The sequence below is a fragment of the Typha angustifolia genome, chromosome 6 (genome assembly GCF_048772165.1).
Source record: "Typha angustifolia cultivar Huaian chromosome 6, ASM4877216v1, whole genome shotgun sequence".
NCBI classification, from domain to species: domain Eukaryota; kingdom Viridiplantae; phylum Streptophyta; class Magnoliopsida; order Poales; family Typhaceae; genus Typha; species Typha angustifolia.
In genome coordinates, this window is record NC_133244.1 from 7,535,610 (window position 1) to 7,561,869 (window position 26,260).

The window sequence follows — 26,260 nt, forward strand, 5'->3', positions numbered from 1 at the left end:
GCATTCATACTGGATCCCTGCTTTGAAATTTCAACGGTCACTAAGAAATGCATAAAATTTACTGAGAATATTTTGGGTTGGACCTGAAAATAAATAAATGTCTGGCGAGGGTTTTATCGGAAAAAGAAGATGATCACTTGATTCAGAATTAACCATGGACCATGGTATTAAACTGGCTTCGCGTAACAAGTTCTGTTCCCAACCACATGAGACCGTCATTATCTAAATCCCAGCTAGAAAAATTTCTTCCCTGTTCATATCTCCATCTCATCAACACCCAAAAATCTCACGCCCAGCTTCTCAAATCTGGAAACGACCTTCAACTCGTGCAATCTTACTGTGACTGTGGTGCGTTTGCGCTTGCTCGCCAACTGTTTGATGAAATACCCAACTGGGATGTAGTGTCTGCTACAGCAGTTATTGGAATCTTTTCTCGCCACAATCGTCATTATGATGCTATTTCCCTCTTGTCTCGCATGCTTCTCGTTGATGTCAGGCCCAATGAGTTCACCTTCGGGACAACATTGCGCTCCGCCACCGCTCTCCACGACCTTGACATAGGCAGGCAGCTTCATGCTTGCGTTGCAAAGATGGGTCTCCATTCTAATGTCTTCGTCGGCAGCTCGCTTGTTGATCACTATGCCAAATTGGGTACCACGCAAGAGGCCCAATGTGTATTCGAGGACACTTGCGAGCCGAATGTTGTTACATATACTGCGTTGATTAGTGGATATTTGAAGAAGGAGATGTTTGGCGATGCGCTTTTGCTCTTCCGACGCATGCCAGAGAGGAATGTGGTCTCGTGGAATGCGATAATTGGCGGTTGCAGCCAAGTGGGCCTCAATGAGGAGTCTGTGAATCTTTTCGTGGAGATGTGTAGAGAAGGTGTTAGGCCTAGCCAGTCTACCTTTCCCTGTGTCCTTACTGCGGCTGCCAATGTTGCGGCACTTGGCATAGGTAGAAGCTTTCATGCTTCTGCTATTAAATTCTTAGGCAAGCTTGATGTTTATGTGGGCAATTCCGTAGTTAGCTTCTATGCCAAGTGTGGCTGTTTGGAGGACAGTATCTTAGCATTTGACAGGCTCAAAGAAAGAAACATCGTCTCATGGAATGCGGTGATTTGTGGGTATGCACAAAACGGAAGAGGAGAGGAGGCAGTGGAATTCTTCAAGAAGATGAGAGCCATTGGTTTGAGGCCCAACGGGGTTACCCTTCTCGGTGTACTGTTCGGCTGCAACCATGCAGGTTTGGTGGAGGATGGCTACAAGTTGTTCAGGTTGACTGAGAAAGAACAGCCGGACATACTGAGATCCGAGCATTATGCCTGTGTGGTTGATCTCCTTTCTCGGGCTGGGCGATTTAGCGATGCCAAGAGGTTTCTTGAGGAGCTGCCTTTCAAACCGGGAATAGGGTTTTGGAAATCCTTGATTGGAGGATGTCAAATACACTGGAATAAGGATCTGGCTGAAACTGTTGCTCGGCGTGTCCGAATGTTGGATCCTAAGGACATATCATCGTATGTTCTTCTGTCCAACGTCTACTCAGCAGGAGGTAGCTGGCAGAGAGCATCGATGATCAGGAGAGAAATCAAAGAGAAGGGAATGAAAAGGATTCCTGGATGTAGTTGGATTGAAATCCAGAATAAGGTCTATGTATTCTTTAATGGAGATTGCAGGCATCATCGAAGTGATGAGATCTATTGGATGCTACAAACATGTCTGAATGTATAAGTCAGTGTTTTTCTTTGGTCATCTTCCATTGTAACCTTGTGTCCTGACCACTTTCCAAGTGTTGAAGAATATGCAAGGATACTTGTTTGTCATTTCACGCGTCTATTCTTTCCTAGCTTCTTCAAGTTCGTTGGTAGACATTGCTGACCTCTTTCCTTTTAACTCAATTTCTACCCTGGAGGAGAGCAATATAGACAATATTTCACTACTGTTACAGAGGAGACCACGGTCTTTGACCATTACACACTCCCTTCCCAGTTCTTTGGTTCATGGACATTTGAGCAGAGTGATGGTAATTTTTCAGTTTGCTTGGGAGAGTTTGAAAGTTGATTGAAAAAAACTGCTGATGTTACTGCATGATTGCAATTTCTTTTATTTGTACTTGGTTTCACTGTCAATCTCGGCTATCCAGGAAGTGTTTTTTTGGCTTCTTTTCAGAGGTGTCCTTTTTTGAGGGAGCTATAATGCCAATAAATACATTGTCTTAACACCTAAAATGCATAACTATGTCTTCTTTTTTTCCCCCTGTTTTTGCATCATTATTATCTTTATATAGTTAGATAATTACAGACCTGGGGCTGTTTTTAAAACTGGACTGGTTGGTGCTGTAGGAGATGGAGAAACGTTGAATTTCTGAAGGGTTATCTGGCTAAGGGGATGTTCCTTAGCTACCAGATTTCCTATCTTGTTTGAGGATTGCTTAGGAGACATTTGAATGATTAATTGCAGTGTGATGAACAACAACTTCTCTACTTGTTGCAAGGAGTCTTGTCAGGTGAGTGGTGAGAGGAATGATACTTTTACGTGGAGGTTTGCCTTGTACATATTTCTTAATAATGGAAGCAAATTCACTAGGGTTATTCCTCAAATTCTTTTTAGTTTTCTGGCTGGCTAGTAGCGATAGGATTTTGATAAGGGATAACCTGCATAAAAGGAGATAATTTTACTTGTTTTTGAAGTGGCACACAATATGAAGGAATTGCTGGGTTGGGCTAAAAAAAGTTGGGGTGGTTTTAAGGAAATGAATTACTGGTGCAAAATATGGTGGGCTAGTTTGGTTGTACAACATCGTCTTACAGATTTAATTCACCGCATTAACTTTATATATATCTGTTAGACATGGATCAAGAGTGTTGAGGTACATAGGAGAGTCAAAATAATGCCGACGAGATCCAAATAGTAGCTTGGGTGGTAGTGTGAAGAGATCCTTGTTTTATTATCTCTCTATTTTAGATTTATTGTTTGTGAAAGTGATGTCTATAATACTTTCTTGTTAGTATTTTGGTGTTACGTTAGTTGGAAGATTTGTTGCTACTTTTCTTCTTAACTAGTAGTCGGTTTCGGCTTTTGTTAAAAGAAAAAACGAGAGAGAGAGAGAGAGAGATTATGTGGTCAGCTTTCTCCTACCTCTTTGATGTATATTATCCACAAAGAGCAGACTAGTCTAAATGAGAGTTTGAAAGGAGAGGTGATGCTGAAAGTGATAAAGGTATATAATGTCTTGCTGAGAAATTACGTATTTTGCTGTGGTCTCTCTGTGAATGGATTGCCTGCTGCTTCTTTCCCCCCTGTCGCCTCGTCCTATCATCAGTTCAAGGTACAAAAATTCCTATTTTCTCATGCAATATTTTTGCCTCCTATCTTTTCTCATAATTAGTGCTTCAATTTGGAACTCGCATCAGCTGTCAGCAACGCCTTGGTGGATCCTACAGCTGCGGATTTGGAGTAATTAGAAGGGGATGCCTAAAACTAAAATGTTATGCAAGGGGAGATGCACTTGGTGGTCCAGATTATTTGCAAGAAGATCCACCGAAGGGAAAGGATAATGGCTCTCATTTTGGACATTTCGGTGGGTCAGGCATTTCCTTTGAGACAGTAAGCGCTGAAATTACGCAGGAAATATCAGATTTTTTTGTCAGTGACGCAGAGGGTGACCCAGACTGCCCTTCAGAAGGATTTTCCTCAATTGACGAGGCCATCACTGCTTTACGCGAGGGAAAGGTGAGAATTTATAAAACCATCTGCCGTCTCTTATGCATGTTTCAAATTTTACCGATTGTATAATTTTATTGGTAAAACCTACACTTTCCATGAGAATATCTATTGCCAATAGTTTACTGATTATTGTATAACATAGTTACTTTGCTTGCCTAGTTGTATAGTTTGATTTAGGTATAAGGGCTGGAGGAGCTTCAGTAATATTTTTAGTCTAATGCATGTTGATTGTATATTTCTGGGATCTTAAATCAGGCTCATCTTTATAAGTTTACATGATATTTCTCTCTCTTGAATATTTTGGTTAAGTGGAGACCTTTGATCATCCAGGCCTTCTCAGGAGAACAAGGGGTAGCCAAGAACAACTTAAGGATAATAAGTCTCAGAAAACTGATAGGTTTCTATAGTCTCTGCTACTCTGCTGTCAGCCTTACATCAATATCCCTTACAAATGGTTTAAGTCTATGAAAACCATAAAATAACCCCCCACCCAGAAAGCCATTTAGATGTAGTTCCAAACAAGAAAGGGAACCTTTGATTTAGGAGTTTTTTTTCTTCATTATAGGACGCTGTTACTCTGCTAACCAAAAGCCAGAGGAAGCATTATACTATATGTTGTTTAAAAATGAGTGAGTAACGTCATTTTTAGATTATGTTCCTAACTAAATATCACATTTTCAGTGAGTAAAATCGTTGTTTAATGATTCATTCTTCTCTAGTTTGTAATTGCTGTAGATGATGAAAATGGTGACCATGAAGGGGATCTTGTTATGGCAGCAACTCTAGCAAATACTCAAGCTATTGCCTTCATGATTAGACATGGTTCAGGGATTGTCTCTGTAGGCATGAAAGAGGAAGACCTGGGGAGGTTGATGATTCCCATGATGTCTCCAATCACTGAAATTGAAGACCTTTCAGCTCCAGCGTCGACAGTAACAGTGGTAAAAATTGTGTTTACAAACTCACTTTTTGATCCATTTAAGAAATTCTAGCAAGCATCACCGAGCTATTCATTAATCTATTCTTCGTCTATCTAGGATGCCAAAGTGGGAATATCAACTGGAGTGTCAGCTGCGGATAGGGCAAAAACTATCCTTACTCTAGCTTCCCCAGACTCTAAGCCTGGAGACCTTAGAAGACCAGGCCATGTATTTCCTCTTAGGTATCGAAATGGAGGTGTTCTTAAGAGAGCTGGTCATACTGAGGCATCAGTGGATCTGGTTGCACTTGCTGGACTGCATCCTGTGTCAGTTCTATCAACAGTTGTTGACCCGCAAGATGGTTCAATGGCACGGTTGCCTGCAATAAAGAAGATGGCTGTCGAAAATAATTTACCAATAATCTCAATTGCTGATTTGATCCGGTCAGTATGTGTTAAGGTGATGAGGCTTCTATCTGCTCTATTGCAGATTCTTTACGATCCTTTATCGCTATCAAACTCTCCATTATGCTTTGATTCTTGAACTTCAGGTATAAAAGGAAGCGGGAGAAATTGGTGGAAAAAATTGCCGTCTCCCGTTTGCCGACTAAATGGGGCCTTTTCCAAGCTTACTGTTATCAATCCAAGTTAGATGGAACGGAGCACATTGCTGTTGTCAAGGTATGAAAGAGTTCTTTCCGGTGATCTGCATCTTCTTAATTTCTTGCATGTTATTATGTTCAGGAGTCCATGTTTTATCAACATGAGGAAGAGGTTTTTTCTCTGTTAAATTTCATGTCTTGCATATGTGAGATGGGCTGAATATCTATTTCCTGAGATCCTGATGTGAGAATGGTGTTGTGCTTTGGAGGAGTCAATCTGTTCTTTGTTAGAATATAAGTGAAAGAGCATATAACACCCTCCACATTTTCTTCTTTCCAGCCAATTTTAGCTCTCATGACCCCTGAAGAGAAACTTATCGACGTTTTGCTTGCAACACATCGCGCATATGCTATTTTCTCAAATCAGGAAGGCTGGAAGATAATATAACTTGCAATCACAGACATTTCTTTCTTTCCTTTTCTTGTAATTTGCCTTTCTCAGCTAGTAAGAAGCTTCTTCTATGTTAATAGGATTACAACCTTTTAACTTCTATGTCAGTTGGCTTCTGTTTATCTTTTAGAAGGAAACATATAAGAGCGACAACTCCTCTATGTTTGCAGGGTGATGTTGGAGATGGACAAGATGTCCTTGTAAGAGTACATTCTGAATGCCTAACTGGTGATATCCTTGGCTCTGCTCGGTGCGATTGCGGCAATCAACTAGATCTTGCATTGCAACTGATCGAGAAGGCTGGTAGAGGAGTTCTAGTCTACCTTCGAGGTCATGAAGGAAGAGGCATTGGATTAGGCCAAAAGCTTCGTGCATACAATTTGCAGGACCAAGGGCACGACACTGTCGAAGCAAATCTGGAACTTGGATTGTCTGTTGATGCTCGCGAGTATGGAATTGGAGCTCAGGTACACCTCCATAATATTCTTGAACTACCATCCTGATACTGAGAGCAATTTGAACATAACCACATTGCATGTAGCATCAAACTAATTATGAACATATTTTTTCATCATCCTTTCTTTAGTGAACTGTGTATCTTAATCATGTTATCTTGGTGTGCTCTCAGATACTAAGAGACATCGGTGTGCGGACAATGCGCCTGATGACGAACAACCCTGCCAAGTTTATTGGACTCAAGGGATATGGTCTTGCTGTGGTAGGAAGAGTTCCTGTTATATCCCCTATAACAGAAGAAAATAAGAAGTACCTTGAGACGAAAAGAACCAAGATGGGACACGTTTACGGTTCAGATCTTCGGGGAAGCTTCCCTGGATTTATCACTCAAGATGTAAATGCTGCAACTACTTCATCAGAAGAGGAACATTAACATTTTGAACATTGCATGCCTCTTTCGACCTTTTATTTTCATTCTTACAGAGAAAAAAAAAAAGAAGAAAAACCTCAGATGATTTAAATTGATCAAGATGTACATAAGAAAGAAGGCTTAGTTTGAAATCGGATACACCAAATTTCTATGTGTTTATTCGATATACAGATAATAAATATTCTCTGTGTTTGTGTGCGCATGCTTGTGGTTAGAAATGTTAATTAGATATTTTTTTAAAAGCTTTTATTGAGATATCAACAATTTTAATTTTTGCATCACTGTCAGAATTGTGAGTTTTTTATAAAAAAAAGTTTAACTAATATTTTAAGTTGTTTAATCTAGATTTTAAATATTTATACTGTTGAATTATTACTTTGAGTTAAACATCGAATAAACTTTTCTAAAGTTAATTATTATATCATCGTCATAATCATTCAAATTTGTTCCAATAACAGGGAGTTCTTTGAAATTTAAATTCCATTGGCTTCATGTGAAATAAGAATAAGAAAATTCCGATTTGGTATAGGATTCACGGTTCTTTTTTTAATTAGTGTCAGCTCAGCGATCCGTGCCTCACTTTACAACCAATCATAAATCTGCCACGTTTCAGAATCGGACGTCCCTAGTTCTTGCCAACTCATCAATCCACTTTCCAAGTTGTTAACCAATCACAGACTACTGTTTCTCCTCATAAGTACTAAACCGAAGGCTTCCCCCTCTTCATAGTTCATACACAAGCAATCGATTCCCTCGTCTCTCGAATTCCGAATTCCGATGGCGCCAAAGGCAGAGAAGAAGCCCGCGGAGAAGAAGCCGGCAGAGAAGGAGAAGCCGGCGGAGGAGAAGGAGAAGAAGACCGTCGCCGAGAAGGCCCCCGCGGCGGAGAAGAAGCCGAGGGCGGAGAAGCGTCTCCCTTCCAAGGAAGGAGACGAGAAGAAGGGATCTAAGATGAAAAAGAAGAAGGCGAAGAAGAGCGTGGAGACGTACAAGATCTACATCTTCAAGGTTCTGAAGCAAGTCCACCCGGACATCGGGATCAGCAGCAAGGCCATGGGGATCATGAACTCCTTCATCAACGACATCTTCGAGAAGCTCGCGCAGGAGTCCTCCCGCCTCGCCCGCTACAACAAGAAGCCGACCGTCACCTCCCGCGAGATCCAGACATCGGTCAGGCTCGTCCTCCCGGGAGAGCTCGCCAAGCACGCCGTCTCCGAGGGCACCAAGGCCGTCACCAAGTTCACCAGCTCGTAGGCCGATCGAAATCTTAGGGTTATGTATTTCATGTGAAATTAAGTTGATGTAGTATACAACCTAAACGAAAGATCTTGCCTTTGGCGATGAAATTTCGTTTTCCCCTGCCTTAGATTCTTGGAATTTATCAACTCAGATGATGATTTTGAATCTTGAATTCAAATCCAACCCAAAGCTACACAATTTACTATTGGCGCTCTTACTCTTGAATCAAAAACTAAAAACAAAATTTCAGGCCGCCTCCGTTCCTCAACTAGTTTTAAAAAATTGTAACCATTGCTTATTTTCATATGAACCCTTCGTTTATTTTGGTAACAAAATAAGTCGTTTAACAATTTTAAAGTTTTTGTTAAAGAATATCATAGTTTGATATTTAAGCGGTTGTATGGAAGTGTCACGAATTAACTAAATCCGTAAAAATCCTATTTTGATTGCCTCGTTCTGCGAACCACCGCCTTTAATCAATAGATCATTTATTCGGTGGTCCATCTCGCTATGCCATCTCCGGATCTTCGCTCCCATCATCCCATCCCATCCCATCCCATCCCACATCCGTTCCGTCATAACGGAAACGGAAATGGAAAGGCTCGTTTGATACGACCAGAATATCCAACGAAAAAGAAGAGGAGGGAAACGAGTTCGGCTCCCGAGGGGGGAAACGTGTTTCACACCAACTGTGGTTAAGAGTCTCCATCGGTGCTCAGAGCGGTCGGATTAACTATAGTTGGCTTCGAGGTGGGAAACGCACTAGGTTATCGAGAGCTCGGGGACGACGAGGGTTGCCTACCCTCCTTTTGCCCTTTTTTGTCCGTAGAAGAATTCAAACCTCTCTCTCGATCCCGATCCCGATCCGCGAATGGAGTTGTTAGGGTTTTGATTTTGAAGATGGAGACACAGTGGATCGCGGAGTATCCGCATCCGACGGTAGACAAGCGACCCCGGAAGAGGGCCAGGCTTACTTGGGATGTGCCCCCTCCTTTGCCACCTCCCAAGGTCGTCTTCTCTTTCTCTTGAGCTTATTTCCCCTTTCGATCTGTCTTTTATGATGCAATTTCGTTCTTTTTAATGTCGTTATGTATCTGAGATGCCCTAATTTGCATGGCTGAACCGAATTTTCTTCCTTTTTTGATGTTGAGATGGAAGATTGTTATTTTTCGTTAGAGATTGGTGCTATCCGGTTAGGACATAGGGATCTGTCAAAAAAATGTAAATTTTCTGCTAAACAATGTAAAAAGAGGCGTTTTTGGGACGTTGATGCTAAAGAGTGATTTTGTAATACTTGGCAAATTGGTTGCAAGCTTATGCTGACGAAAGTTGGGTGATGGCTTTGTGTAGGCCCTTCCGGTGCTGTACTGTGGTCAGGAAGTTGTGAATGGAACCATTGCAAACCATTTTTTGCCCACTGTCTACTACACAGGAGCCCCTCGAAATGCATCTCCTCCATGGAGAGCAGACGACAAGGATGGTCACTATGTTTTTGCAATCGGAGAGAATCTATCATCTAGATGTATTTTCCACTTTCCTTGAATCTTACCTGTTCTTTATCCAACTGACCTTCTTTGTTTTCTATTATTTCATTTTTCTTTTGTTCATAATAAATTTCCAATTGTATCTTCTCTGGGTGGCATGATCTGTTTTTAATTGTTAACCCATCTTAAGCTACTTAAGCTTTGTCAAGTAATGGTATTGAATGGTTTGCAATGAGTAGTCCAGGTGGTATAGTTGCATCACATTTTGTTTTCAGATTTAGTTGGTTTTGCAAATCATGGCTTATTAGAAGTATACGTTTCTCTTTCCTTTTTAAATTGGTGGAATACATTAATCATTAGCATTTTCTTTTGGTCTAGCTGGATTAAGTGAGATTAACTGCTTAACAATCAGTTTGTTCTGTAATCAGAAATTTGTTAAGAGTTGTCGCAAAATTAATTGTTGTCATATATAATTTCGGGGTAATATGCTCTTTTACTCTGTAATTTTACATTTTACTTGTATGAACTTCGCCTTCCTACTGATATCTTGTTTTATTCATTTCTGCAGATAGGATACTCAGCAAGATGGGTGAAGGTTAGTGTAGTAATACTTACACCTTTCTTTATCTGTTCTGTCTTTTGGTTTCCATCTCGCGGGTGCGCTGGAAACTCTGGAGAAAATGTTATCTCTACATCTTGTGATACTATTTACTTGTACTCCTATTATACTATGTATAACATATGCTGCAGGAACATTTGGACAAGTTTTGGAATGTTGGGACTTGGAAAGTAAAGAAGCAGTTGCTATCAAAATTGTGCGTTCACTTCAGAAGTATCGCGAAGCCGCAATGATCGAAATTGATGTGCTCCAGAAACTTGCAAAGAATGACATCACGGGGATTCGGTAAGCCATCTCTCTTCAGCTCATCTTGTACTCATTATTTTAGGGTTTTAAGATGGATATGTACAAGTGGTTCTATTGCTGCAGTTGTGTGCAAATTCGGAATTGGTTTGACTATCGTAATCATATATGTATTGTAAGTATATATGCATTTATAAGTTGAATTTGTAAGTGATACTTTAATTCGGCCCTTTGGCTAGAGACTGAACTGGATTTGATGGTTCTAACAGGTATTTGAGAAACTTGGACCAAGTTTGTATGACTTCCTGAGAAAGAATAGTTACCGCTCCTTTCCCATTGACCTGGTCCGGGAACTTGGCAGACAGATTTTGGAGTCTGTCGCATGTGTGTGGTTTAACCTTTTCTTGTCCCTTGTACTTTTACTATTCAATACTTGAAACTCTGTTGGCACTAAATATTTGTCTTTTTATGCGACAAACATTTGTTGTTTTCATTTTGATCAATTTTCTTGATTATGGATCAATGATCGTGGACCATATATATGGTTTGGGAGAAGATATGCTAGTCAGCACGCCCTAGTATAAAATGGTTCTTACATAGTGTTGGTTTATTGCAGTCATGCATGATTTGCGTCTAATCCACACTGATCTGAAGCCTGAGAACATTCTTCTTGTATCTTCTGACTATATTAGGGTCCCTGATTACAAGGTACAGGTCTTGCCTACTAATGTTTTGTTTGCTTTCAAGTAGAGACTAGTAAATTGACTACTTCATGACCGTATACTGTTCCCATGCTCTACAGAATATTTCTTGTGCCATTTGCTAAACTTGTGCTTTTTTTGGTTAATCATGAAGTTCTTGTCAAGATCAGTTAAGGATGGATCATTTTTCAAGAATCTTCCAAAGTCTAGTGCTATTAAGCTTATAGACTTTGGGAGCACAACATTTGAGCACCAGGATCATAGTTATGTGGTATCAACTCGCCATTATCGTGCACCAGAAGTCATTCTTGGTAAGTAAACATTTTTGTCTATTCTAATTGGTTTGAGCTTTGAGATATACTTGCTTTACAAGAACCATAAGGATCGTTGTTTTATTTTTTTCCATCATCTCTTTCTAGGACTTGGGTGGAATTATCCTTGTGATTTGTGGAGTGTGGGTTGCATTCTTGTTGAGCTCTGTTCGGTAAGTTGATCTTCACTGGTTGCTTGATTATTCTAGGTATTCTCTTTAGTACTGGTGCGTCCTCGTTGAATATAGTGAAAACTTTTTTATCTATAGCATTATGATGGAAGGCAGTAGTTGGCACAGTTCTGTGAAATTATCTTATTAAGCTTCTCTTAATATGTTTATATATGGTTTTTAATGTAAAAATTAGGGTGAGGCATTATTTCAAACCCATGAAAATTTGGAGCATCTAGCTATGATGGAGAAGGTTTTGGGTCCACTTCCCCAACACATGGTCATAAAAGCTGAGTAAGAACTTGTACATTCTGTTAATTGTTTGTTTCATCACATGATGCAGATGGAATATCACATGATTACGGCCTGTTTAAAATAGTGGGCATTAACTTATTTTTGTTTGTTTTGAATTTGGATGCATTTCTTGCTCTCATGCATTGGTTTTGGCAGCCGACGTGCTGAGAAATATTTCAGGCGAGGTGGCCTGCGATTGGATTGGCCAGAAGGGGCAAGTTCAAGGGAAAGCATGAGAGCTGTTTGGAAATTACCTCGCCTCCAGGTAATTATGTGTTGTCCTTCTGTTCATTGACTTCTTTCTTGCCCTTTTTGACTGGGTTGAAACTTTACTCATCCCTTGTCTTTAGTATTTTATATCTTTCAGTTTGGATAGAGCCACTTCATTATATAGTGAATAGTTATGAAATTCGGCTTTGTTGCAGAACCTGGTAATGCAGCATGTTGATCATTCTGCTGGGGATCTAATTGATCTTCTTCAAGGGCTTCTCCGTTATGATCCCAATCAACGTCTTAAAGCACGAGAAGCTCTTCGACACCCCTTCTTTACCAGAGATCACAGAAGATGTGGTTACTTGAATTAAGGGGCTTTGTTGTAATTTTTTCCTCTTTCTATTCATTCTCTTAAGAACCTTGAGAAGGGGAGGATGCTGTTAAATTGATAAATGAATACAACTGCTTGATGTTGTGTAAGATTACTGCTGTACATAAACAGTTCCTTTGCAATGAATTTATCTGATTGGAATCAGTAGAAATTGGTTTTCTGGTTACAAGTTCATCTGTGTCACTTTTTAAATTGAATATTGCATGTAGATTCAACTTATATAGCTTATCACTTGCTAACTTTGTGAACTGACTGTAAGAGCAGTAGTTTTGCAGAAGTTTGATCTGATTCTAGCAACTCTGGATGAGGGACAGTGTCAAAGCTGCTTTTAAGTACATTAGCCTGGATGGTCTGCTGCAATTGTGAATGACATCATGATTCAGTGCTGCCAGGTATAGGGAATGTATCATCTTGGTGGGTCACCAGAATTCAACGTATACACTAAGGTACTATTTCTCGATATTTTGAGTTTCTTGGCGCTTTTTTTTGTATTGTTTTGGTTTTGAAAGCTTATTAACTTGATTGGGTCGGTCGGATTGTTCATATATGCATTATTTCAAAACTTATTTTCTTTGTGATAGAGGCTGCTGCACCTAAGTGTGTCCTGTCTACAAGCTTGGGCTGCAAATTAAATCCTAGGAACCTTCTTCCCAATGTTATGTAGGACAGGAATACTGTGATTCAAATGGTTCTCATGAAGTCATAAAAACTAACTTCCGTTATAAAGTAGCGGATTATAGTTTCTATCACATATGAATTTATTCAATACTAAGTAATACTAATGATATTTGTCTTCCTTATAAGTTTTCCTTCAAGTCAGTAATTTTAATGATAATTTTCTGTTTTTCTTCTTAGATAGACAATTGTTTCTTGTGTGAAACAATTGTAGCATCTTTCTTGTTGCAACTGTTGCATATCTATCCAAATAAAGTAGTGAGCAAGTAAAGGATGCTATAATATCTCCAGTTTTGGTTTTTGATGAATCTGTTGCAGGACAACCTGGTGGTTGCGCTGATAGCTTGTCTTATATTGATCAATTGATGTTCTTTCTAGCTTTTTAGTTTGTGTGGTTTCATGTTCTGATTTTAGAACATCTAAGTTGGATGGCGGTTATGCATCCAAACCTTTTGGTAACTCCATGGGGGAGTTTAGTCGATAGACATTTTCCAATAACTCCCAAGGTTTCTACTGCCTATTTTCTGGGCGGTGAAAAAAGAAATGTGCTTCGAATCAGCATATGACAAAAATAATAAAAGAAAAGGATGGTTTTGAACTAAGAAAGTCACTTATCATTGTCCTTTTCTTTTTAATGAAAATTTACCTCTTTCATCATTGTTGTTATGTTTATAATGGAACATAAACTACTTTATGTTATATGTGCAAAATATTCTGAGTACAATTGTTTATCTTGAACCTTAGATTTGGCTTCTGTTGCAATCTGAGCTTATGCTTTTGCGGGCAGTAGTCTTCTACTAATGATTTAGAGTTGCATTTGTACTCTTATTAGGACAAGAAACAATAAATAAGTACTGTATCTGTTGCTTTCAATTTGAAGGAATTTTGCTCTTATACACCTCAAATCTATCTTTTGCCTATAATAAATGAAGAAATTGAGGAAACTTTCTAGTCACCCCATTTATTTTTATTTCAGTTGTAAGCAAAAGCATCGTGTACTCCAAACCCTCTCGTATTCAATGGTCATGTTGTTTATTATTCTGCCAGTGATGTGATACAGTATAATTTGCTCAAATTGTGTTTAGCTTGTTGGATCTAAATAGATATCTTGCTTGGATATGGGCCTCCTGGCTATTAAATCATGTTCAACAAAAGTATTGCTACCATTTGGGCTGTATGGATGTTTGAATGGGATTGAATCAGGATGAATCGAATGAGTGAGGCGATTCGTAATTGTCTGAATGCATGTAGCAGAGATCAATTTCTTATTTGGTTGATGAATATATCAGTGATTCCGGAGTGACTTCTTCCTTTCCTACATTAAGCAATTTGAAGATTACCCTTAATTTCTAATGGATTTATAATGGAAGATGTATTTTTTATAGTTCGATGGTTTTATACAATTAAGAGGCTCAACATATTATGACATATAAATGAGGAATTACATGTAATTGTTTATTTTTCTTTCAAATACCACCAGGAAATGATTCACATATTCATGTTAAGTGTTCCTTTCATGTGCTTTTATCTGGCAGCACGACAGTGAAATTATTTTCATATGCTTTTATTTGACATGATAGTAGTAAAAAGAATCTACATAACTTAATATCAAAAGGAAGACAATAAAAGATAACATTGGAATGTGATTGGATTCCTCGTCGCAATTTTCCCGTGCCATTTCCTTCCTTCGTGCTTGTGGAAAAAGTGGCCAATGGCAGATGCAGATGCTGATGCTGATGCCGGTGCTTCCGACAAGAATAAAGCATATCATACGTTGTTATGGCTACGGCTTTCCTTAATAATCGGCTTCAGATTTTCTCGATAACTCTTGATCAGTAATAATCACAGTTCGAAAATAAGTTTAGTCGAGTTTAAAATAAATTCCAAAATAATTCTAAAATAAGTTTGATAGAACTCAAACTAATTTTGTTATATTTTAAATTTTACTTGAATGAATTATTAAGTACTTGTAGAGTTTAATTATGGATTTTGAGGATTTTTTGTTAGTTTATTTTTTCTGTAATCATCTATATGTTTATAGTTGAATTATATTTTATTTTAAGCTTGATTTAATTCGATCTTGCTCAGACTTATAATATGTTTGAATTTAATTAAGGTTTAATATTGCTTATTGATTGCTGGCTCATTTAGAGCTCAAACTCAATTCAAGCTCAAAATTTGCTTAATTTTAATTTAAGTTAGATCACAAATTTAAGTTCGACTAGAATTAGGCTTTGATCAAGCTAAGCTCTGCTTGATTAACCCCCCTAATTATTGGTTCCATATTTCGTTTTCACATCTTCCTTCTCACACAAAATATTAGTTGAGATGATTGACGATTAGTATAACGTTTCTCAACTAGGAATAAGACAGTTTGTCCGCTCATTAGAAAAGTCAAATATGGATTGGCATCCAGTGGCGTGATAAGTTTGGAGCTCGTGGGGCTATCATCTACCCAACATACCTAGCTTCTCTAAATAATTAGATTAGATAATCTTAGAGAATTTCTGCCTAACTTAGAATTCCAATCTCTCTGTTGATGAGAAAAGAAGTTTAACTATTTGTGCAATCGGTTTATTTATTATTTATTATTTAAAAGCTCAAAGACTAGATATAACATGAATAAAGAGTTAACTCTTTCTACATATATAGAAGCACTTAAATCTCACCGACCGTCACTAAAACATATCGTTTTTAATCATTATATTGTTAGCTGAGTTATTAACTAAATTAAGCTATTAAACTATTAAATAATTACTTGAGATTTGAGTTAATCCTTAAACTTTTGTCGTATCAAATATACCTACCATCGTTATGAGAGTTGGCTAGTTATTTGTGTTAGCGGTTGAGACAAACAAAGGAAAATTATATAGTAGAACTAAAATGGTGCAATATACTAAGTAAGAGGTGAATGTATATTTCTCATGCGAGAGGATGCATTATGTTTGGTTACTTCGGAGCATTGATTTATTACATGCCCATTAACGTGGGGCGGGTTTAAGTGCATCGTTGGATCCAATCAATATTTAGTATTATGAATGGTATATATATATATATAGGTTTGGAGAATTTGAGAAGGTGGTATCAAAACTGTCGGATATGTGTGAATATTATATTGACGCATATCTAAGAATGAATCAACCCGTACGGTGTTGGCTTGCATCAAATCCCAATCTTCAGGACAATCCGTCCACGCTCCACGTGGCAGGTAATTCGAACATTGCAGCAACAACTGTGCAACGAGGCAAACAGCCGATCCCTAACTAACTCTTCCAGTCCCCACCGAATCTCTCACCGGGCTCCAACGACAAATGAGACCACTGCGCGATCCACCCAATTACTCGCCGATCAGATCCTTTGCCCCGCTCCTTCTTTAATCGCGCCGCAGGCCCTTCAAAGAAGGAGAAGAGGAGGTAAGAGAGCAACAGACTCTTTACTCTGATCTCTGCGCCCTTTGGGTTTATCAAAATCGATCCCCTAGGGTTTTGGACTGAGCGGTGGTGTGGTCGGAGGAGATGGTGGATCCGGCGAACTCTGGTGAGGGGGTGGAGCTACTTCTGGCGGAGTCCGGAGAGAGGGAGCGTTCGTGGCGGCTCAACTTTGATGGATACCGGCGAGTGGAACACCAGGATACGCCTCCTCGCGGCTTCCAAGATTGCCTCGGTGTATTAGGTATTGCTCTCGTCCTTTCTTTTGTTAATACGTTTGGATATTATTGAGTATAGTTTCTTTCCGCCAATTCTATATTCACTTTCTACTGACGCTTGTTAGATCTGATGAAAGATTTCTTCTTCTTTTGGATAGTTTCCAGAAGGGGGAATATAATAGGTTTTGAGATAAATTTAGTTGGTGGAATAAGTTTTGTTTCCTCTTTGGAGGTTGGTTCTTCTCCGATGATATGCTTTTTAATTTGAAGGGGTAAGATATGACGATATACTTAAAACTATCTGTTGACTCACAATTGTGGTTTGTTTAATTTCTCACCGAATAATAAAATAATGTGAAGACAATTCAAAGGTTAATTTTTTTAAGTAGATCTCAATATCAATATGCATGTTAGGTTCTTGTTTGGTTGTGGTTTGACTCTCCATTTTAATTCAACAGTTCAAAGATTTATTTTGTCGTCGATTTAATATATATCAATGCCTTGAGAAGATGCAGTCATTGGTCAAGTGGTGCAGGAGTTTTTATGTCAGTAGACTATGATACAGGGGGCGCATATATTGCATCATAATTAATAGGTGGAGCTTTCTCTTTCTCCAAATGTCCAGCAAAGTTCCTCGGTTCGGTCAATCTACATTTTTTTTTTGTGACAAATTTATCTGTTTTACTTAAATTCAAAAACAAGTTGCAGGTTACATTAGTTGGAAGCTTGGTAAAAGTTGGGTACTTCTTTCACCACCTAGTTTTGTGCGTCCAATATTTAGTTAAGCACGATCATTGGTAGAGTGCTATGCTGAAACCAAGTTTTAGACAAATTTAGTATTAGTATTATAAAGAGATGAGTCCAACTTGACAGAACCAAGATGACTTTACTTTCCTTGTTTACATGATTGATGATTTCATATCATTTATGATAGAAGTTTGAAGATAGAGGAACGGTGATGCTTTGGTATAAGTATTAACAGGATGATGCAACAGCAATTTTTATAGGGCTCTATAAAGTGGACCACTTTTGTCTTGAATCACTTCATAAAATCATACTGATCAGATTGTTTGAGATTGACTCCATCTTGCTGAAGCACCAATCAACTAGAATTAAAGCTTGACGAGCATCTAGATTATCATGAAATTTGTGAGCTGTTATTGAGAGGTTTGATAAAACGAAGAATTGACTTATCACAAGTTAAGAGTTGTGCTTAGGGCTGTCAAAATAATCAAGCCGGCTCGAGCTCGGCTCAAAAATGAGTTGAGCCAAGCTTGATCTTCAAAGTAAGCTCGAAAATAATTTCAAGCCAAGCTTGATCATGAGCCTACTCGATAAGGCTTGAAATAATTATAATATATATATATATATATATATATATATAATATGAGTAATACTTTCTATATTATTTATATTATAAAATTTATTAAGTGGATTGTTATGTGCTCTAATTTTATAAAGTTTAGTTCCGAATTTTGATTCTATTGTATCTTTTCTAAATACATGGATATTTCTATTAGTTTATATTTTTGAATTAGACATTATTTCAAACTTGATTCAAGCCTAATTGGTTAGGCTCAAAATTAGGTTTGAATTAATGAAGGCTTAAAATTGCTTATTTATCAGCTCATTCATGCTCAAGATTAAAATTAGCTTAAAATTGACTCAAATTGAAATGATTTTAAATTCAAGCTTGATCACAACTATAGGCTCAAAATTAGTTTCAATTTGAGCTTAATCAGACTCAATCAAGCTTGGCTCGATTACAGCCCTAGTTGTTATCTCCTGCCACAACAAGATTTAGGTAAAACATAGGATTACAGAGTGAAGCTCGGTAAACAGAATGATTTGACCGCAATTCGGTTACTTGTGGTGAATGAGGTTTCTTATGAGAGCCTTGTTTGCAAATTGGCTTTGCAACTCTAAAAGAAAACATAGACCTGCATATGAAGAAGTCCTAACAAATCATTGATTTTTTAAGCTAAAGTTTTATATTCTCCATATCTAAGATTGTACAAAAATTTGTGATCTCTTCGATCTATATAATAATTTGTAAGCTAGTTAGCAAGCATTGAGTATAGCTTAGAGATTGAAGGTAAAATCCTGATCTTCTTGTCCTTCTTTACTGCTTTCATAGGATAAAATTATGTCCTCATCGGAGAATATTGCATCTCTTTTTTAACAATAGGGAATTATCTCTGAACCATATAAAGTGACAAACAATTTTCATGGACTTGCTTCCATATGAAGAAAAAGGACACCTTTAGGGAATCAACTGTTATCTTCTCCTTTTTTTTGTTGTCTAAGGAGCTTGCAATGAAACTCTTCAAGATAGGTCAATTTAATTTTCTGATGCTAAGAGTAAGGTATTTTATATTCTCTAACATTTTCTTTTGATGGCCATAGGTACTGGAGATGTTGTTGCTGAGTATTATCAGCAGCAGGTGGAAATGCTGGAGCATTTTAATGAGATGGATACCCTGACTGACCGCGGTTTTCTTCCTGGATTATCAAAGGTGATAATGTATACCTTTTTTATTCTTGTCTAAAACAGCTTGTTATTTGCAAAAGAAGAAGTTTACATTCAAGTATTTTTTGAATATTTATTATTTTTTTCACTTGCAGGAAGAGCGTGAAAGGATCGCTAAAAGTGAGACACTAGCCATCCGGTTATCCAATATTGCAAATATGGTTCTGTTTGCGGCAAAAGTCTATGCTTCAGTAAGGAGTGGTTCATTGGCCATCATTGCATCTACATTGGATTCTCTCCTTGATTTGTTGTCAGGTTTTATCTTGTGGTTTACTGCCTTCTCCATGCAAACACAAAATCCCTACCAGTATCCTATTGGAAAAAGGCGGATGCAACCATTAGTAAGTTTCAATGTGTTAATTTATGCATAGAACACTATTCATTACTAACAAGTCCCATAGGAATAGAGATGTTTTTTTTTTCTTGAATTTGGATTTAATTGAGATCTATTTGGTTGTTATAAACTGGAACTAATTTGTTTGTGTCACGTACTTACTGCTACTTCTTTTTCTTGCATAGTTTCACTAGTATGAATGACTCAGAGTTTATACTAACCATTACTTCTTTCTAACTAAGCACAAGGTTTATGCTTATGCAGCATGACTTTTCACTTTTAAGTATGTTGCTTGATCATATTCTACTGTTCTGCACTGGTTAGTTTAACATGAGATGATGATGACCATTCTGCATACGGTTCTAGAGAGAAACTATTCTTTCTGACCTGGAACTGGTTAATCAATCTTAGAGCTGCTTGATTGAGCAGTCTTATGCATGTTGAAGATTGGACAATTATAGATAAGATGAGTGAATTAATATAACTATGGTGAGACTGTTTCTTTCACCAAAATGAATTCACTGGATAGAGTTGGAGTTGTATGGACCAATTTAGTTAGTTCTAACTGATGCTCAAATCACCAATAGTAATACTGGAATTACCATAAAGGTTAGATACCTATAACTTAGATTAGCTTAATTTTGATCTATGTTCTCATCAAAATCTCATTATTTATAGTTGATGGTTGCTTTGTTTTGAAAATTTGCTCCTGCCACAGACAAGTTGTTAGTTCTTCTTCTCCTTTCTTGATTTCCTTACAACTTCACTCCATTCAAATATGTTTTCAGGGTATCCTTGTTTTTGCATCTGTTATGGCGACCCTTGGTCTCCAGATAATCCTTGAGTCAATGCGCTCGCTGATATCTAATGTAAGTAGCTGTTTTTATATCTCTTGCAAATTACATAATGACTGGTCGGATGAGTCTTTCCGTTTTATTCAGTGGGCTCCTTTACTGTTTATAGTTTACTATTGGCTGTGGTTTTTTCCTTCCTAAATATGGTTTATCTAAAAGGCATGGTTGGTTAATCCTTATTGAAAAAATAAATATTGTAGGAAGATCAATTCAGCTTGACAAAGGAACAAGAAAGGTGGGTGGTAGACATCATGCTATCAGTTACATTGGTGAAGCTCATGCTGGTCGTATACTGTCGTTCATTCACTAACGAAATCGTTAAGGCTTATGCACAAGACCACTTCTTTGATGTCATCACCAATGTTATTGGCCTCGTGGCTGCACTTCTCGCCAACTATGTTGAAGGGTGGATTGACCCTGTTGGAGCTATTATTGTAAGTAGAAGCTCTCTTCATCTTCTCTTGTGTTATATAATATATACTATCAACGTGTGAGCCCATTCACCAATAACTATTACCCTTCACTATAAATGAGACTTTTCTTTAATTTTCTTGAGAAGAGTTAGTTTGATTTTTTGAAAATGTAGGATAATTTTGATCTAAATAGTAGGGTAGTAGCATGTTTGAGTAAGGCTTTCTTAGACTTTTGATTCTCATTAACGAATGAACAATTTGTGCTGCATATTCTAGATATATTTAATGATAAGCTGGATGGAAGATAGCTCAGGAGTTGGTCTTAAGCACTAATAACAATATCAACTGATTTCTGTCATTGCAGTTGGCGTTGTACACGATCAGAACGTGGTCGATGACAGTGCTGGAGAATGTAAACTCCTTGGTAGGCAGATCGGCGACACCGGAGTTTCTACAGAAGCTGACATACCTTTGCTGGAACCACCACAAGGCTATAAGGCATATCGATACGGTGAGGGCATACACATTCGGTTCGCATTATTTTGTCGAAGTCGATATCGTCTTGCCATCGGAGATGCCCCTAAGAGAGGCGCACGATATCGGGGAGGCCTTGCAAGAGAAGCTCGAGCAGTTGCCTGAAATTGAGCGAGCCTTCGTCCACCTTGACTATGAGTTCACCCACCGGCCAGAGCATGCCCAAGCCCATGACACTTAACCCAGTAGACTGCATTCTCGTTGTGGCAGTAAATGTCGGTGATTAGTTACTTAGGATTTCAATCTCAGGACAAGCAGATGGTACAAATGAGTAATATGAGTTCACCCTGATGGAGAAGGTCTTCCATTGCTTCTAAAACCACAGTTCCGTTAACCTGAAAGCTACGATCGCTAAATACATTTCTTCTGCCTTTATAATATATATGCACGTAGTTGTGAATACGACATAAAACAGTACATCTTCATCTTCGCATATATATATATATATATATATATATATATACACGACTAAAATGAGAGGAAAGTTTCCAATTGAATATTTTCTATCTTGCAATAATATATAAATTCCTGAAACTGAAAACATGTCTTCCTCGTGCGTTCACCTTGATAACAAAACATAGACAGACATGAACGGTTCTAATGTCTTAACCAGTGAAATAGAAATAGTACACTAATAAGAGAACGACGGGCAGCCTCAGATTTCGTTCAAAAGCCAATCAACATTCTATTTCTATTAAGACAAATCATCATAACATCATATTGTCATGTTATACAATCCAAATGCCCGGAAAAACTTACAGAAAACCAAATCAATAGGAAACTGTGTCCATGGAAAAAAAGGATAGATAGATAGAGACGGCAACAATGTGCTTGCAGCAACCAAAAACATTGATGCTCGCCAAGCCTCGGAGCATCATCTAACAGAAATGACTTCATTAACCTCAAGTAGACAGCAATCTGGCATGCAAATTGAACATACTCTTTAGCAAGAAGAGGGCTGCGTAAATTGAGACTAAAGGAACACAATGGAGGATTGTGACCTGCACCTGATAGCTCAGAAGCATTTCCGGTGAACAATGGCTGGACCAGATTCATCGTACTCTCCCTTTGAAATCCACATCTGCAGAGCCAAAATTTTCAATACTAAGGTATAAGAAGCATACACATGAATGTTGGAAAAAGAAATGCACGAGTGTATCACCTGCTGGAATGTACTCAGGGAAGCAAGGATGGACCCTCCGATCCAGACACTGTATTTCCTCTCGGGTGGCGCAACCACCTTAATCTTCATGCTGCTTGGGGCAAGAGCTGTAATTTCCTTGCTCATACGATCAGCAATACCAGGGAACATGGTTGATCCCCCACTGAGAACAATGTTACCATACAAATCTTTCCTGATATCTACATCACACTTCATGATTGAGTTGTATGTAGTCTCATGAATTCCAGCTGCTTCCATGCCAATTAGAGATGGCTGGAAGAGGACCTCCGGGCACCTGAATCTCTCAGCTCCAATGGTGATCACCTGTCCATCGGGGAGTTCGTAGCTCTTTTCAACAGAAGAACTGCTTTTGGCAGTTTCGAGCTCTTGCTCGTAATCAAGGGCAATATATGCAAGCTTCTCCTTTATGTCGCGTACAATTTCTCGTTCTGCCGTTGTAGTGAAGGAGTAGCCTCTTTCTGTTAGGATCTTCATCAGAGCGTCTGTGAGATCACGGCCCGCAAGATCTAAACGAAGGATAGCATGAGGCAGGGCATATCCTTCGTAAATTGGGACAGTATGGCTCACACCATCACCAGAATCAAGCACAATACCTTTCAAAAGAGAAAAAGTGCCTTAGCTCAACAAATCAAGAAAATCAAGTCTGTAAGGAATTGCCATGCTGAAACATACCAGTTGTACGACCACTGGCATATAGAGAAAGGACTGCCTGAATTGCAACATACATGGCAGGCACATTGAAGGTCTCAAACATGATCTGAGTCATTTTTTCCCTGTTTGCCTTTGGGTTTAGAGGGGCTTCAGTGAGGAGCACAGGGTGTTCCTCAGGAGCTACACGAAGCTCGTTATAGAAAGTATGATGCCAAATCTTTTCCATGTCATCCCAGTTGCTAACAATCCCATGTTCAATAGGATACTTGAGAGTGAGGATACCCCTCTTGGATTGGGCTTCATCACCAACATAAGCATCCTTTTGGCCCATGCCAACCATAACACCTGTGTGGCGAGGCCGCCCTACGATGCTAGGGAATACAGCCCTAGGTGCATCATCACCAGCAAATCCAGCCTGTTTAAGGTTGTCAAGGCAAAAATTTGTTGTTTAGAGTTTATGCTATACAAGTACAGATAATTGGGAAAAAAGAACTTCTTAGTATCAAATTACGGACTTACCTTGACCATTCCAGTTCCATTGTCACAGACAAGTGGTTGGATATCCTCCGCGTCAGCCATTCTTTACTAATATGCAGACAATTCTGATGAGACACTATAATATTTTAGTAGCAATTTGGTAGCTTTATTGCTCTTGCGGCAGCCTACATGCAACAAAACTTAGATCTTAATCTCACGCAACATATTTCCTAATATAAACTAATTAACTATATAACGCTTAAATATGACAGAAATAATATATGCTACTTTTTATAAAACTCACATCTTCTTCAAATAAATTTTCAAATCTCCTGGAGATCATCATCTTGTGGGACCTTTCTCGGAAATAGTTTGTATAGGATGATAAGCATATTCTGTGACCTTATTCATTGGCCTTATTAATTTAATCTTCGACCAAATTATGTATGTTTGATATAGATAGATTAACAAGGTATATAGAAATTCAATGACTCATGTTGGAGAACAGGACTAAAACAATAAAGAGCTAAGGCTGGTTCTAGTTTTAACAAAATCTATTTAGTTCAAGAGGAGTGACTTCAAATATAGAGTTTCTGCTACACAATGTTATTTATCAAGATCAAAATTTGCAAGTGAAAATCATGTGGAGCATAGAAAGAAATAGCTTGCATAATTCAGCCAATATATTCATCTTCCACCAAAGGCTCGGGAAAACATGGAAAATAAGATATTTAATTCCTTTTCTTCTTCTTGTTATTTCCAGCCAACCAACTACTGAAAAGACAAGGGAGGCACCATAATAGATTCATTTTCAGGCTTAGGATCTTGCTCTCACGAGAGAAGAAAATTAATGGTTGTTTAAAGTTTTTAAGGACTCATATTTGGAAGGGGAAAATTTTTGGAATATATAACAAAGACAAATGTCTAATTTGAAACTTCCTCCTCAAGATCAATAAGATAATAACTAATCTGGGATCTCAGATCAGTATCACCTCACCAAGAGCAAATATTAGCACAACAGCCAAAAATCCCAAGTAGCTAATAGAAATACTACATTGGAATAATCTTGAGGGCAACTATAGATGTCATCGGTAATTAATGTCTCTGCTAGGACTTGAAAACATTGATGTATTGATCATTCACGATTTATTCATACATCATGTTCTTTCGAAGATCAAAGTTATAAACAACACTTGCACATTAAAATAGATTCCTGATCCAAGATCAAAATATTATTTCAGATCAGAGTACCATACTAGTTATTAAGGCATGATTTATATTGTCGGTCCATTACCAACCACCTCAAGTCATCTAACACTAGTTACATCACTGAAAATTCCATTAAAAGAAGTCCTAAAACATGGATCAGAACCAAACCATAACAAAGACAAGAAATTAACACCATAGACAAATCCATCAGTCAAAAACCTATTACAGAGCTTCAGATTCGCCGATCTCGCGGCAATAACTCAAGATTCTCGAGAAATGATAAGCAGAAAAGGCGATCTTTTCATATCTACCAAAGCTAAGGACGGATCATGGCATTCTTACATACTTATCGATCAGATCTATCGAGAAGCGAGCAGATCTACTCGGATACAGAGCGGGATCGAGTAGAGAGACGATTGTTACCTCGTCGATGGAGGCGAGAGAGAGAGAGAGAGATTGGAAGAGATGGGAGTGAAGTGAGGAGGAAACGGGAGAGTAGAGAAATTTTTGAAGTAGCTTTTACTTTCGAGTGACTAGCTCCGAAATGCTATTAAAGACTAAAGAGAAAGGAGAAACGCTATCAAACAAACATCCCCATGAAATATTATGCGGGGACACCACATGGAGATTCGAGTCACCAAATTTGCCAAATATTGGACGACAATCTATTTACTCCCTCAATTTTAATTTGGGCTTATTACAGTTAAACCCTCTAAATTATTGCCTTCTTTTTATATATCCTCTCTAATTTTTTATTTTTTTATTTTACGACGGATATCTATCTAACTATTTAAAATATCTGAAAATATCTCAAATTCCAGATCACCAAAATACTCTTATACTTTCTTCAAGGGTATTCTGTCTTTTTTATTCGTTTTAATTTATAGCATCGAGGGTTAAATATTTCTAATAAAAGATGTACGTATAAAAATACAATAATTTAGGAGGTCTAAATGTACTTATCTCTTTACTTTATAAAGATAATTATTTTTTCATACACGGAATTACTACTATTTTTTATATTGATCCCCTAAACTATTTTTTAGTACACAATGATTTCTTGAACTATCAAAAATATCTCACATCTTTAACATCTTCGAGAATTAACCAAATTGTCTCTTAATTTTCGTTAACATAAAATTCACTCTTGAGTGACGCGTACATATAAGAGATAAGTATGTCATATTTTTTTTTATCACATGACTATTACATAGTAATTTATGGATAAAAATAAACAATAAAAATAATTCATATGGTTATTATATATCAAAAATTAGTTCATAATGTTATTATGAAAAATAGTGATAGTTTTTCTTATTTTATATTATTAAGTCCTTTAAAATTTTTGTTATATACACCAAATAACACTGCCCCAAAGACACTCTACAAATATTTTACAAACAAAGATGATGTGGCATCATCTTGTCCGTTAGTTATATTTATCATGAGATGGAGAGACAAAACTATCACTAGATAAGATGAAGCCACATCATCTTTGTTTCTAGG

The 26,260-nt window shown here is 37.8% G+C and overlaps 6 protein-coding genes across 10 annotated transcripts; 5 read left to right on the forward strand and 1 right to left on the reverse strand.

Moving 5' to 3' along the window:
• Window positions 1-133: 133 nt before the first annotated feature.
• LOC140761415 (pentatricopeptide repeat-containing protein At5g42450, mitochondrial) lies at window positions 134-2,183 on the forward strand. Its single transcript, XM_073098726.1, has one exon. The coding sequence runs from the start codon at window positions 162-164 to the stop codon at window positions 1,728-1,730; it is 1,569 nt and encodes a 522-aa protein (XP_072954827.1). The 5' UTR covers window positions 134-161; the 3' UTR covers window positions 1,731-2,183.
• Window positions 2,184-3,166: 983 nt separating this feature from the next.
• On the forward strand, window positions 3,167-6,785 carry LOC140761776 (probable monofunctional riboflavin biosynthesis protein RIBA 3, chloroplastic). Its single transcript, XM_073099247.1, has 7 exons — window positions 3,167-3,327; window positions 3,413-3,731; window positions 4,445-4,666; window positions 4,763-5,088; window positions 5,196-5,325; window positions 5,868-6,164; window positions 6,326-6,785. The coding sequence occupies exons 1-7, from the start codon at window positions 3,272-3,274 to the stop codon at window positions 6,584-6,586; spliced, it is 1,611 nt and encodes a 536-aa protein (XP_072955348.1). The 5' UTR covers window positions 3,167-3,271; the 3' UTR covers window positions 6,587-6,785.
• Window positions 6,786-7,314: 529 nt separating this feature from the next.
• LOC140761036 (histone H2B.4-like) lies at window positions 7,315-7,994 on the forward strand. Its single transcript, XM_073098205.1, has one exon. The coding sequence runs from the start codon at window positions 7,361-7,363 to the stop codon at window positions 7,835-7,837; it is 477 nt and encodes a 158-aa protein (XP_072954306.1). The 5' UTR covers window positions 7,315-7,360; the 3' UTR covers window positions 7,838-7,994.
• Window positions 7,995-8,439: 445 nt separating this feature from the next.
• On the forward strand, window positions 8,440-12,411 carry LOC140761035 (serine/threonine-protein kinase AFC1-like). Of its 2 annotated transcripts, XM_073098202.1 has the most exons (12): window positions 8,440-8,830; window positions 9,173-9,344; window positions 9,875-9,901; window positions 10,057-10,210; window positions 10,295-10,343; window positions 10,438-10,552; window positions 10,785-10,876; window positions 11,024-11,180; window positions 11,289-11,353; window positions 11,547-11,644; window positions 11,801-11,909; window positions 12,070-12,411. In XM_073098202.1, the coding sequence occupies exons 1-12, from the start codon at window positions 8,723-8,725 to the stop codon at window positions 12,226-12,228; spliced, it is 1,305 nt and encodes a 434-aa protein (XP_072954303.1). In that variant the 5' UTR covers window positions 8,440-8,722; the 3' UTR covers window positions 12,229-12,411. The 2 variants fall into 2 exon arrangements, with proteins under 2 accessions (XP_072954303.1, XP_072954304.1); XM_073098203.1 differs by lacking the exon at window positions 9,173-9,344 and having other exon boundaries at window positions 8,724-8,830.
• Window positions 12,412-16,188: 3,777 nt separating this feature from the next.
• On the forward strand, window positions 16,189-21,553 carry LOC140760864 (metal tolerance protein 5-like). Of its 2 annotated transcripts, XM_073097922.1 has the most exons (7): window positions 16,189-16,336; window positions 16,405-16,595; window positions 18,976-19,085; window positions 19,195-19,440; window positions 20,222-20,302; window positions 20,488-20,721; window positions 21,065-21,553. In XM_073097922.1, exons 2-7 carry the CDS (start codon window positions 16,439-16,441, stop codon window positions 21,413-21,415), a joined length of 1,179 nt encoding a protein of 392 aa, XP_072954023.1. In that variant the 5' UTR covers window positions 16,189-16,336; window positions 16,405-16,438; the 3' UTR covers window positions 21,416-21,553. The 2 variants fall into 2 exon arrangements, with proteins under 2 accessions (XP_072954023.1, XP_072954022.1); XM_073097921.1 differs by having other exon boundaries at window positions 16,257-16,595.
• A 341-nt stretch (window positions 21,554-21,894) lies between these two features.
• On the reverse strand, window positions 21,895-25,335 carry LOC140760865 (actin-7-like). Of its 3 annotated transcripts, none has more exons than XM_073097923.1 (6): window positions 25,178-25,335; window positions 23,588-23,730; window positions 23,090-23,483; window positions 22,397-23,010; window positions 22,242-22,315; window positions 21,895-22,152 (listed from the first exon to the last, which is right to left on the reverse strand). In XM_073097923.1, exons 2-5 carry the CDS (start codon window positions 23,645-23,647, stop codon window positions 22,250-22,252), a joined length of 1,134 nt encoding a protein of 377 aa, XP_072954024.1. In that variant the 5' UTR covers window positions 23,648-23,730; window positions 25,178-25,335; the 3' UTR covers window positions 21,895-22,152; window positions 22,242-22,249. The 3 variants fall into 3 exon arrangements, with proteins under 3 accessions (XP_072954024.1, XP_072954026.1, XP_072954025.1); XM_073097925.1 differs by having other exon boundaries at window positions 25,101-25,276; XM_073097924.1 differs by having other exon boundaries at window positions 25,097-25,276.
• Window positions 25,336-26,260: the final 925 nt, after the last annotated feature.